The sequence below is a fragment of the Xenopus laevis genome, chromosome 4S (genome assembly GCF_017654675.1).
Source record: "Xenopus laevis strain J_2021 chromosome 4S, Xenopus_laevis_v10.1, whole genome shotgun sequence".
NCBI lineage: Eukaryota > Metazoa > Chordata > Amphibia > Anura > Pipidae > Xenopus > Xenopus laevis.
This window is the reverse complement of record NC_054378.1, coordinates 57,386,181-57,399,018: the sequence shown is the minus strand read 5'-3', so window position 1 is coordinate 57,399,018 and position 12,838 is coordinate 57,386,181. Positions and strand designations below refer to the sequence as shown.

The 12,838-nt window shown below is 36.4% G+C and overlaps 1 protein-coding gene across 8 annotated transcripts in view; it reads left to right on the top strand.

Annotated features, from left to right (window-relative positions):
* phkb.S (phosphorylase kinase, beta S homeolog) overlaps window positions 1-12,838 on the top strand; it is a 180,336-nt gene that overhangs the window by 72,444 nt on the left and 95,054 nt on the right. For all 8 annotated transcript variants that reach the window (XM_018260670.2, XM_041561274.1, XM_018260668.2 and 5 more), the window contains one exon: window positions 9,850-9,913. In XM_018260670.2, coding sequence (XP_018116159.1) covers window positions 9,850-9,913 — 64 coding nt within the window. The remainder of the gene's footprint in view (window positions 1-9,849; window positions 9,914-12,838) is intronic.

Here is a 12,838-nt window from a genome sequence, read left to right as displayed (position 1 = left end):
CAGAACAAATGCGCCCATAAAAGATAATGTCTTCAAATTCAAAACATTAGGTACAGCATATGTGCTGGGTTAACACAATGCCTCTCCTCCATACTTTTTTCAGATTTCCATGGATAATAATATGGAAATCAGGGGTCAAAATCAAATAATAGTGATTTTAAGATAAGTATGTCCAGAAACTACAGCAAGAATAATTTTACAGCTGGAAAACAAGCAGGGCTGGATTTCCAAACGGGGCGCGTCTAGGCTGTCGCTGCTCATCGACCCCCCTGTCCACGTCTCCCTCCACTTCCCCGTCCGCATCCCCTTTCCCATCAGTGTCTCTCTTCCCTTACTTTCCCTTCCCCGTCTGTGTTCCCTCCCGCTTGTGCGTGCACAAATAAGCGCATGCGCTCACCTTGAATATGTGCATGCGCAACTAACTTAAGGCTGGACAGCATGCCGTCCCTGATTTTCTGCCGCCCTAGACCTAGGCCTTTGTGGCCTTGCCACAAATCCATTCCTGGAAATAAGGAAGCCTTAATTTATTCTACAATGTTTACCAGCTCAGTTAGTATGGAGATATAGCTCTTAAGGTTAATGTTAAATGTGCCAGTGGAAGTAAGTGTACTCCAACTCTTATACTGTCAATGCCAGAATAAAGTGAAAGGGTTTCAAAATATTTTTATACAAAATTTACATTTACCTTTTGCAGTGTAGATACCTGTGCTAAATGCTGAAAATAGATTGCCTAACTTTTGCATACAACATCCTTTTTGCAATTTACAGTAAACTTTCATTGGAGTCCCCCTTTATGGGCTCTAGTGCCCTGGGTGTTTTGATTGATGCTACTAGTACTACTAGCTAGTCTTTATTCACTTGACAATCACCCAGCAGTGGCTATTAGCAGAACTTAAGTTCCTGTTATCTAAGTGGCATTTCAATTGCTGCTTCCAAAATACCAGCAGGATCCTGAGAGCATCATGCATTAGATTAGGTGAGCGTTCCCAAAGACCCCAGAAAATATCCACTTACTGCAGTGGGATTTGGGGTTAAAGTAGATTCCCTGCTTAGGATGGGATTAATAGATACTGTTTATTATATTTAGTGTCCCACCCCTGGGGGACATTTTTAGTTAATTTTTTCCCTATTCGTTTTGGAAGATCTTTTTAGAATGTCCTTGTATTTGTCTAATGAAAATATTGAATAATATTTGGTATTTTATATAATTTTGTCCCTCTAGCTTCTGTCACTTTTGTTCTGGCCAAGCTTTCATTGTCACACAAGAATCTGCAACCTTTTAGTATTTCTACCAAGAGCTCCATACGCATGCAATAAAGAAGCTTTTTGCCTATGTGTTTTTGGTGCACTTTTCTTTCTACCAGAAAAAATACTAGAAGCAGTTAGTTGCATGAGTGCTTCCACCAAAAATATTTTTTTTTTTCAAAACTGCAATTCTTTTTGTTGATGACAAGGAAAGACACACTAAAAGTGGTGAATCATTTAAGTTAATTGATTCCTACTTTCTTTCTATTTCTATTTTTTTTGTATTTAATATATTCTATAATATAAATGTCAGAAAAGCCTCTTCTTATTCTGACATTTTGTTGATAAACATAACATCTGGCAGTCACTCAAAGTACTTATTTAAAGAAGAGCAATATGTTGATGTTTTTATAAACTAACATATTAATAGCAGAAAAGCCTGTTGGTTAAAAACAGTCCTAATGGGGATAAAACCAATGTTAGTTTATATCTGGGTCAAGGTGGCCATGTATGTTTCTCTTTCCTGTTTGTACAGAAAGCAGGGTTTCATTTATGCTTGTTAACATTTGCCACAAATTCAGACTGGTTTGTTAGGGCAAATATCCCTGAATAGATTTCTTTTCCACTTGCTACTCATCTCTATAGAACTACTTCTTACACTTACCACTTCAAATATTAGCGTTCAAGACTTTCCTTCTCTGGATTTCCCTCCCATATTCTGTCAGACTTTCACCAATCTCTCTACCTTTTAATAATGTCACATTTCTGTAGCGAAGCTTACCCTTGTCTAGTCTTACATAATCCATAGAACACTATATGCTGCTAAATGCAATGCTCAATTTCTCTTACTTTGCTGATCCCTTATATTGCCAGCATTTGTAATGTCCCCTCTAGCCTTGGTTGCCACTTAAGCCCTGACCTGCCCCAAATCTATAACCAACTTAAAGTCGATATGATTGTTGGCTGAAGTTCCAAGGATTGCATAATGCCATGGGGCCTGTGGAGACCTATCAGATGAGGACCTCATTATTGCTCCAATGTGTGCCTCATGCAACAGGATTTTAAAACCTGCCATATTGATATATGGCAAATTTTGACCAGATATTGCTCAGGCCGGCCCGTTGGTGAGCCCCATTCATGAGCTACTATGTCCTCTCCCCTCATGTCATTTACCTGCCCACCAGCACATACTGGTCAGTATTCTTTTTTTTAGGTGACAATGCTAGTGGTTATTTCCTGCCAGGCTACACAAGTAGCTCTAAAAGAATACAGAAAATGTCCCAAAAACTCAGGAACTCTTCACTTGGTTTTTCATTTCTACAGTATAAGTAGTAATAGTTGAAATTTGTCCCATGAAACCATTTTTTTGTTGTGATATTTTTAAATAACTGGGAGTTTGGTGTGCCCAAGCAAATACTGAATTTTTGATGCATTTCACCATTTGTTTTATATGGTTGTGTGTGGGTACATTTATACACAATGTGAATGAAACATTAGGGCAGCTGGTAAAGTCCAGTAAACAGGCTAAAAGGCCATTTTGAAGATCAACAGGCAAACAATAGGCAAATATAAGATTTATATAAAAATATAAATTTTCCATATACAATCAATTAAAAATTCAACATTGTTTCTTAAATAAAAAGTTCATCCTCACTAATCCTGTCTCTATGCAGCAGTTGGGTGTCAGATGTTCATTGACAGTTAGATACAATATATCTTAAAAGGGGGGGCTTCTTTTCCTAGCAGATGAATTAGAGCTTACTCAGCTGATTCCAGTTCAAACAAAATCTAACAAAATAACTGCCTTTTGCACAAATTCTGCATGTAGAGAGACATGATGTCTGGTGATTTTAATAGAGTGAGCTCTAATACATCTTCTAGACAAAAGGAGCCCCCCTATAAGACATATTGGATTATTCATTTGACACCCAACTCCTGAATGAAGACAGAATGAGGAGAAACAGATGCTGAGAGCAAAATAATGAACATAAACGTAATTTTTTAGAAACGGTACAGAACTTTTGATTGTATTTAGAAAGTTTCTTATTTGAGTATGCTGAAGCTCATAATAAATTTTCATTTTCGTGAAAGTTCCCTTTAAGATATGAGACAGATTAATAAAAAGATGAACTAAAGAATTACCAGCGTTTTGATTTTTTTCACAGTTAATGATACTTGACCTAACAACCAGGTCATGTCAGTAAAGTGTTTATTAAATTGACGTTATGAAGTCAGATTTGATCAAAGCAGATCAGTGTGTCATTTCATTTGTGTTTGAGTGCCTTAAAGTAACAGTAACACCGAAAAATTAAAGTCTTTTAAAGTAATGAAATTATAATGTACTGTTGTGCTGCACTGTTAAAACTGATGTGTTTGCTTCAGAAACTCTACAATAGTTTATGTAAACAAGGTGCTGTGTACCCATAGGGCAGCCATTCAAAGCTGAAAAGGAGAAATGGCATAGGATACACAGCAAATAACAGATAAGCTCTTTTGTAAATAATGGAATTCTTCTGAACTTATCTGTTATCCATTGTGTATCCTGTGCTTTAATGGCTGCCTCCATGGCTACATAGAAGCTTGTTTATATCAACTATAGTTGTGTTACTGAAACCTACATACCAGCTTTACAAGTGCAGGGCAGCATTTCATTATACGTATTATCATTCCTAGTTTTTGACGTTACTGTTCCTTTAACAAGGTCGTGCATTCTAGCCACTGGACTGTTTTTCCTCCCGTACTAATATGATGCATGTAATCCATGAAAATGGACATGTCCCATAAGCAATGCATTAAAGTAGCAGCCATCGTGCTTCTAGATAACCTTGTCATGGGGACACCTGCATACTTTTGCCTCATTTCCTTTCAGAACTGTCACCACTTTTGCTGCTATTTTTCTTCCCTAAACTCTTGTCAAGCAGCAGTCTATCCTTCAAGGCAGCCCTCATCTTACACAGGCTCTGCAGCAAGGCAGGAGCACAAGTCTTGAATATTAATCTCCCAAACCATCCGGAAACAAAATAATATGGCTGACAGTGTTTTCTCTTCATTACCATTCCAGTACAGCTCTACTGTGTGATTATTTATTAAAATTAAAAGACTAGCGTTGACACATTAATGATTTATCATCTTAAAAGTGCTCCGGTGTTTTTTTTAATAATAATGGTGTTTGGAATAAATTCTTCCTAGCCATTCCAGTACTCCTACTGTCTTGACTGCATCCTGATTGGCTGTGGATGTGTTTTGAATCTTAAATTGTGTTCCGCTGTCTTTTCAAAGGAATTCCAGTGAAAAAAAAAAAGATGTTCTCTGCCTGAAGATTTATGTGTCTAATCACGCTGTTTGGAAAATAAAGTAGGCAGTAGGTGATGCAATATGCTGGACATGTTGTTGCATAAAAGAATACCAAAATGAAATTATTTGGAGAGAGCCATTGATGTACTAATGATGTATTAAGTGATCAATTGATAAAAAAATTAATCTATAGTGCAGCGTGCAAGACACACAAGAACATTTATCTTGTTTTAAAAAAAAATAAATATAAAGAAAAGAAAAATGCTGCATCTGCAATGGAACACTACATTCAACTAAATGCTCTTCAGTTCTCTGTTATTATTTGGAAGATTTCACGAAAAACAGTTTCTGTAAATAAACAGCATTTAGCCTTTTAGCACCTTAGAAGAATTATATATATACATGGGATCCCTTATCTAGAAACCTGTTATCTAGAAAGCTCTAAAATGTGTTAAGACCATCTCCGTTTTAAGCAGACTTTTAAAGGAGACATTTTGTGTGAAAAACAAAAACATACCACCAGTGTATTACAGCTTGGCTGAACTAATAGGGATCTAAAGCCTGTCTTGGCTTGTGTGACTGCTGGGCTTTGATTGGTTGTCCCCCTCCTACTATTCTTCTGGCCCAGCCCTCATTTGTAACACCGACAGGGACCATAGCAGACTTATAGGGAACTCCAATAAAGGGGGCATTTTTGAAGATATTAGTTTTTAGCCTAAAGTAAAACCAACACTATGTACTGTTCATTATTGCCTTCAAAATATATATATTTTAACACATCCTTTGTCTCCCTTAGAGGAAAACTTTACCCCCAAAATGAATATTTAAGCAACAGATCGTTTATATCATATTAAGTAGCATATTAAAGAATCTTACCAAACTGGAATATATATTTAAGTAAATAAGGGCCTTTTACATCTCTTGCCTTGAGCCATCCTTTGTGATTGTCTGTGGGCTGCCTCAGAGATCACCTGACCAGAAATACTACAACTCTAACTGTAACAGGAAGAAGTGTGGAAGCAAAAGACAGAACTCTCTGTTAATTGGCTCATGTGACCTAACATGTATGGTTTGTTTGAGTTGTTTGTGTGCACTGTGAAGCCTACAATCCCAGGCGGCGAGCCTTATTTTTTAAAATGGCAATTTTCTATTTAGGATTACCCAATGACACATACTACTAAAAAGTATATTATTATGAAAATAGTTTATTTACATGAAGCAGGGTTTTACATCTATTTTATGCAATATCTTTTTATAGAGACCTACATTGTTCAGGAGTTGATTTTTCCTTGAACGGTTTTTCTTTGTTATGATAAAATAGTAGTGTACTTAATACTTAATCAAGAGACACTAATCCATATTTGTGACAAAACAATCCTTTTGGGTTTAATGTTTAAATATTTTTTTTAGCAGAAATAACAAATAAGTCATGGTGATCAAAATTATTCAGAGACCCCGGAAAACCCCAGGTCCTAAGCATTCCGGATAATAGATCTTATACCTATTACTGTATTATGAATTGGTAGTGTGCTGATGGTAACTATACACTTCCTTAAATTTCTATTCTTTTGCTCTTTTACATGCGTCCATGTATGATGTGCTTAAGGGTAAAACAAAGGTGTGCCTTAAGCAGACAAACCTCTGATAGTTTGATTTGCCCTCTTTAGCTTTTTGTAAAATATCTAAATACATAGCAATATTTCCGTTTTTATCTTAAACCCAGTGCATTTATTATTAGTGATGAGCATATATGTCCCGTTTCACTTCGCCAACCTGTTCAAAAAAAAAAAAGTGTGTGAAACGGCAAACTATTCACAAAACTTATTGAATTCAATAGGTGCCAAAAATGTTATGTGCGACAATTTTTTACTCGTGTGAGTTTTTCTTATTGTCAATCAGCGACAATTTTGTCTGTGCAATAATTTTGTCTTGGCGGCTTTTTTGTAGTGGTGAATGTGTTCATGGCAGCAGTTTTGTAAAAAAAAAAAAAAATGTGCAGATGATGAAATGAAGAATTTCGCCACAAATCCATGCCTGGCAAAAAAAAAAAAATGTTCATAACTATTTATTATTAAAGGACCAGTAACATCAAAAAGATAGTTTTTTTTTAAAGTAATAAAAATATAATGCCGTGTTGCCCTGCACTAGTAAAAATGCTGTGTTTGCTTCAGAAACACTACTATTGTTTATATAAATAAGCTGCTGTGTAGCAATGGGACAGCCATTCAAAGGAGAAAAGTCTCAAGTTACACAGAAGATAGCAGATAAGCTCTGTAGAACATAATGTTATCTGTTATCCATTATTTATCCTGTGCCATATAGCCGTTTTTCAATTTCCGCCATTGCTACTCAGCAGCTTGTTTATATGAACTATAGTAGTGTTTCTGAAGCAAACAGATCAGTTTTACCAGTGCAGGGCAACACTACATGATATTTTCATTACTTTAAAACACTTTGTTTTTGGTGTTACTGTTCCTTTAATCTGCTTCATTGACTTAATCATATTCCCACTTTTATCCCAGACTACCTTGGAAACCTTTCCACCTTGCGCCATTTTTTTCATTGGTGTCTAAAACAATGACTAAGGTCTCAGTGAGCTGACAAGGAAATCAAACGGAGTCTCTTTTAATGTTGGGGACGATGTTCCGTTATCCGCATTGCTGCTTTACACTGAGTTTAGTATCTTGACAGCTCAGCATCAATTAAGGCTGCATAGCACATTATCTTTCAGTGCTACAGCAAACTCAGCAATAAGGAAAAATCATTAGAGCATGAACAGCAAAATCCGTTGTGTGTGTGCCCCAATAGAGTAGTCTTCATTGTATTCCCAGGCATGGATCTTGAGCATCTCCGATGCTGAAGTCTAATGTCCATTTACTGTTATTTGCAACATTTCGTAAAAATACTCTGCATATAATTCGTTGTTGAGCAATTTCATAATGTCATTGTGTTTGAACAGCGTTTACTGACTGACGAAAAGAGTAAAGCATTTGTTTTCTCACAGGAATTCAGAGAAAACAGACCTTTTTTTTTTAGCTTCTCCAAAAGGGTTTTGACCAATCAGATCAGATAACTGGTATGGCTAGTTCACTTATGATAGTGAATACGTACTGTTGTCTTTAATTGGGTGGCACCCCCTGTGGCATGCTTTGATCTTGGTGCTATTTCTCTTTTAAATCTAAATATAATCTTCATAACTGCTAGTTGATCCAGAGGAAGGCAAAAAACCCCATTTGAAGTCTCTCCAATTTAGTTTGGAGGTGGAAAAAAAATCCTTCCCGACTTCAAGATGACAATCGGACTAGTCCCTGGATCAACATGAGCTATCTTCCATAACCCTTTATTCCCTCACTTGCTAAAAAGCCATCCATCTCTGACAGCAAAAATAGCTTATTGCCAGTGAAATAGTAGGAAGCATTTAGAGAAGATAAAATAGGATCACTAACTCTGGAATTATAGTGAAAATCTGTACCATAAGGATAGCTTCTTATTCTGCAATGGTTGGACAAGAATACAAATAATCATGTTTTGGGCTCAAAGCTTTATTCTTCTATTTCATCCTTAGCCGATGCTGCCTTATTGGCACTAAATGTAATGGAGGGTCAGACTGTGAATAAAACTCTTGTGCAGATTGATACCTGAAGTCTCTGTTTTGATATTTACTTACTCAGGATAGTGCCAGTTCTGTAGCAAGGGTCATTCATATAATAACTGCATTAAGGGGTAAACAATGTTAGAATAAATATTATACCAATTTTGCGCAGCACCCTAAAGCATTCAGTATAGTACCTCAGACTTTGAAATATATTATAAGGTTCATAGAGTATACTGAATAGTTATATCACTCTCCTCCCTTTCAGATCAATAGAATCAATTCTATGCCTTCAACATTAGAAATAGTGATTACCAATCAAATCAACAAATGAATTAAGCTCCATTCAAATTATTACAAAACGTGATGCCTGAACATCCCTAGTGGAAGAATACCAAGTCTTAAATTACTCATACATATTTATATACTAAATAAGAATAGTAATATTAAACACAGTGTAATGCTGTATAAGGGTTTCTTCTACATCAGACCAATTCAGATTCTACACAACCTCCATTCAATATCTGATATACAGTAAATCTGGAATTTATGGATACCCTTCATAAACCAGGAAGGAGAACATTCTACAAGTGATCATAGAACAATTTTACTGTTTTAACAAGTTAATTTCCAATAGTTTTTTGTTGATAGTTCTTTTTAAATGATAACTAAAGCTTAACTAAAGAAGTAGGGTAGACATGTTGTACATTATGTTGTGGGCTTCTGAACCAGACCAAGGTAACCACAGAGCTTTAGCAGTAAAGATCTGTGTCTCCAAAGATGCCCAAGTAGCTCCCCATCTTCTTTTTTGCTGATTCAATGCACATACTCTGTGCTGCTGTCACTTACTGAGCTTTGAGACAAACTCATAATATACAGTACACAGAATATAAATGTCACAATATAAGGCTGATTAGTAATTAATACAGATAATTACTACACTGCAGCACAGAAACCAGTGCAACTAGTATCAGAATTTAATAATTGGCCTTGTAGCATCAGTTTATATTACAGACCAACCTCATTTTCTGCTTGATAATTTGAGACGACTCCTAAGATTAGCTTCTTAACAGCTGCTCAGAGCGTTGCAGACACTTTCCAAGATGGTGACCCCCTGTGACAAGTTTGAAGTCCTGGACCATTGCTGCTATTGACAAGCTGAAACTTGCGGCTGGTGCAACACATTCAGTATATAAAATATGGCATTTTTAGTCACATTAATGTTTAGGGTTAAGTTCTCCTTTAAGCCAATCATCCACACAGTGTGCACTATAGGCATATAATAGACTATTTTTTTACATTGCCTCAACTAAAACCTTCTTGTTGCTTTAACTCTCATTGAAAAGCCAGTGTTAAAACAATAAATTGTTGCCTCTTGTACTTCACTAGAATCAGAGCAGGGACATAGTCACGTCTCTGCCAGTGTCTATAAACCACACTTCAGCAGCTTAGTCAACAGTTTCACCTCCTCAACATTAGCTTTTTTATGTGTATATTTACATTGGCTTGTTTATAGCATAGTTACTTTAGTCTCAAGTACCTAATAGTGACCTCTAGAATTCAATTTGTCCTACTGTAATGAGTGACAGATTTATTCATTCTGCAAAGCTGATTCCTGTTAAATAATACGTTCTGAGTCAACTGTTATCGACTGTTTCAGGCCTGGAAGTGTTGATTGTATTTGTAAATATTTCCATTGCTTTTTTGTTTTGTGACAGTTCTGTTGGTTTGGCTAAAGCTGCCCTTGAAGCCATTGATGGATTCAACCTTTTTGGAAACCAGGTAAAAAGCAACTATGCATGTGACAGTATTAATCGGGTTTCGGTCCAAAGACATCTTAAAGCAAAATATCATTTGGAATTTGTAAACTGCAGTGCTCTGTATTTTTGAATTTCCTAACTGCATTTTCAGTTTCTTTGCAATCTCTTTGTTGCTGATATAAATAAAAAAGCAAAAATGCAAAAAAGCAAAAATGAGGGCTGCCTTTGCACACAATATGGTCAGTTTGGCGATTGATAAAATAAATATACTGTAGTCATACTTATTTACAGTGTATGCCAAGCAGCTGCATAGCTAAAAGTTACTGGGCCCTGCAGAAAAGTCATTTTATTCCCTACCACACGAATGCCTCTTGAAGGATTTCCTGTTTTGCACATATGTATTACATTTTGTGATCCAATACTGTATGTCCCACCTATGTCTTTTCATGGGTATCCAGCAGCCTTATATTCTGATATCCTTATTGTTGCACCACTGACACTGCAGGATATCTTAAAAACTTCAAGGCATTTAGCAGTATAGTGTAGGCTTTTTGTTAATTTTTCTAAATTCCCTTTCCCTATGGAACTACGCTTTTGTTTTGATGGTATTAAACAATATGTTGGCTCAGTGACCAACAAGGCTTTGCATGTTTGTGATTTATTGGATGTTAATGAGCATACAGCAGATCCTTATGTTAGAAAGTGTGAGTCTATAATGCTCAATATGTCATTCCTCAGCTTATAGGATAGCAGAGCATTCCATCAACCTTGGAAATCAGATTCAAGAAATGTGTCGGTTTCAAAGCAACCCTTTTGTCGCTTTGAAATCTTGTGCTGCTATCTGTAGGAGAGAGAGAGGCTTTTACAGATGGTGCAATGAGACATTTTTAAGCAAGAATTTATGCTTTGAAACCAGCTATGTCTATTACGTGAAATAGTCTGAACTCTCTAGTGTCCAAAGAAAGATCATTTTATGGTTAGATTCAATCTTAGAAGTTGTTTTCATTTCCTGAGAGATGATGAATGATGCAAATCCAAAATGTTGTTGATCATGCCTCCCAACTGTCCCATTTTTAGAGGGACAGTCCCTCTTTTGACAGCTCAACCCGCAGTCCCTCATTTGTACTGGAAAGTCCAGTTTTTCTCTCCACTGAACAGCCAGAAAAAGAAATAATGTTTCTAACTTGGCAGAAGATAAGATACTTTTGTTAAACTTTCTAGATAAGCAAATAAGTCATTGTAACAAATTTTGTAAAATGAACATGGTAGTTAGGGGGTGTTGCCATAAAAATGGGTGTGGACAAAAAGAAAATGTGCCACGCTAGGTGTGGCAACTTTTTTATCCCTCTTTTTATTTCCAAAATGTTGGGAGGTATGGTTCAAGACAGTACATTCCATCTCAATACATTGGTAATGCAGCCTTTTATAAACCCTCATCACTGGTCTTTAAATGATGGGCATATACATTTTATAGCATTATCAAGTTTTACTGTGTTTCCAGAAAACTTACTATTAAAGTGGCCAAGAACTAAACTACTGGTTGAAAGCAAAAGAAAGATTCCCTTTAACGGAAAAATATCCCCCTATAGTTCAAACTACAGTATATATAGCTAATTTATAACATAAGTGCAATGTGTAAAACATTCCTTATGGCTGGTGTTAAACCCATGGCTTCCTTGCATACACGTGCCCTTTACTATGTACCGTACATTCAGTTGTGCCCAGTTCATCATCATGGGCTGAGATAGTGCATGCCCCCTTCACTCGTATTGTAGGGGCATGTAACTTGGTTAGAAGTATTTATTCATTTCACTTGTGTTCAAAAATGAGCTTTTATATTATTTGCAGTCAGGCTGTTTCATTGTAAATCACTTAATGGAAAAAAAATTGGAATTGATTATACCCACTGCGATGTCAACCTTTTTAACCCATAAAGCAGCTACCCTGATGGTCAGACTTAAATTCTCCAGCTGACTGACTATTTGAAGATGGGAAATATTAATTTTAAAATGTTTCTTCTTCCCTCTGTGGTCACATTTATTACACCGTTACATATTGAGTGCTGCCAGGGGTGTGTTTATAATACTCTTGCATGCCCTGTGTAGCCTAGGGGTGTACTTATTATAAAAGCTGAACACTGCGTGCTGCAATTATACCGATAAACACTGGGCTGTTTAATGTACAGATGGATTTTAAGGAAAAATTATTATTTTGGCTTGTTGCATTTGCAGTTTAGAAATGCCATTTTTTCTGTTCAACACCTTTTTTACAGTTCTCTTTTGTGCTTATTATGTAGCATTTCCTTAGGTGCACACCAACATAGACAGTTGATTCACCTGGGTGCCCAAGCTAAGAAACAACACAAGCAATGCAGAGGAACGGCACTCACATGTAGAATCAATGTTTCAATGTTTCGGTCCCCCACAGGGACCTTCGTCAGGAGTCACAGTGCAACACACACACACATATATATATATATATATCCAACCCACCAACCTACCTGTGCCGTGGCAGCTTAGTGGATGATCCTGTGCACATGCTAGATCAACTACCTTTTCTTAAATCTAAATAAAAACATCAACCAGACATATTTTTTAATTATCCATCTTTTCTTTCAGGCCATCCCAATATCAGGAAAAAAATATTTTAAAAAAATCTCTCATCCCTCTCTCATCCCTTGCTCTGAGATCTTTTAACTTAATTACAAATTCTGTTATGCCACCATTCTTTCTTTATAATTCGGGACTGTAAGCTTTAAATAGAATACAAGCATTACATGTAATCACCCTTGTAGTTTGCTAAGGGCTTATATGTTTGTTTTCCTGCCTCCTTATGTTTTTTTTCCTCCCTCGGGAAGACAACCTCTTTAAGCATCTGGAAGCCAAAGATTATAGTAGCATATTGATTAGTAATGCGTTATGTTCCTTTATGACAGCTAAGGCAGCAG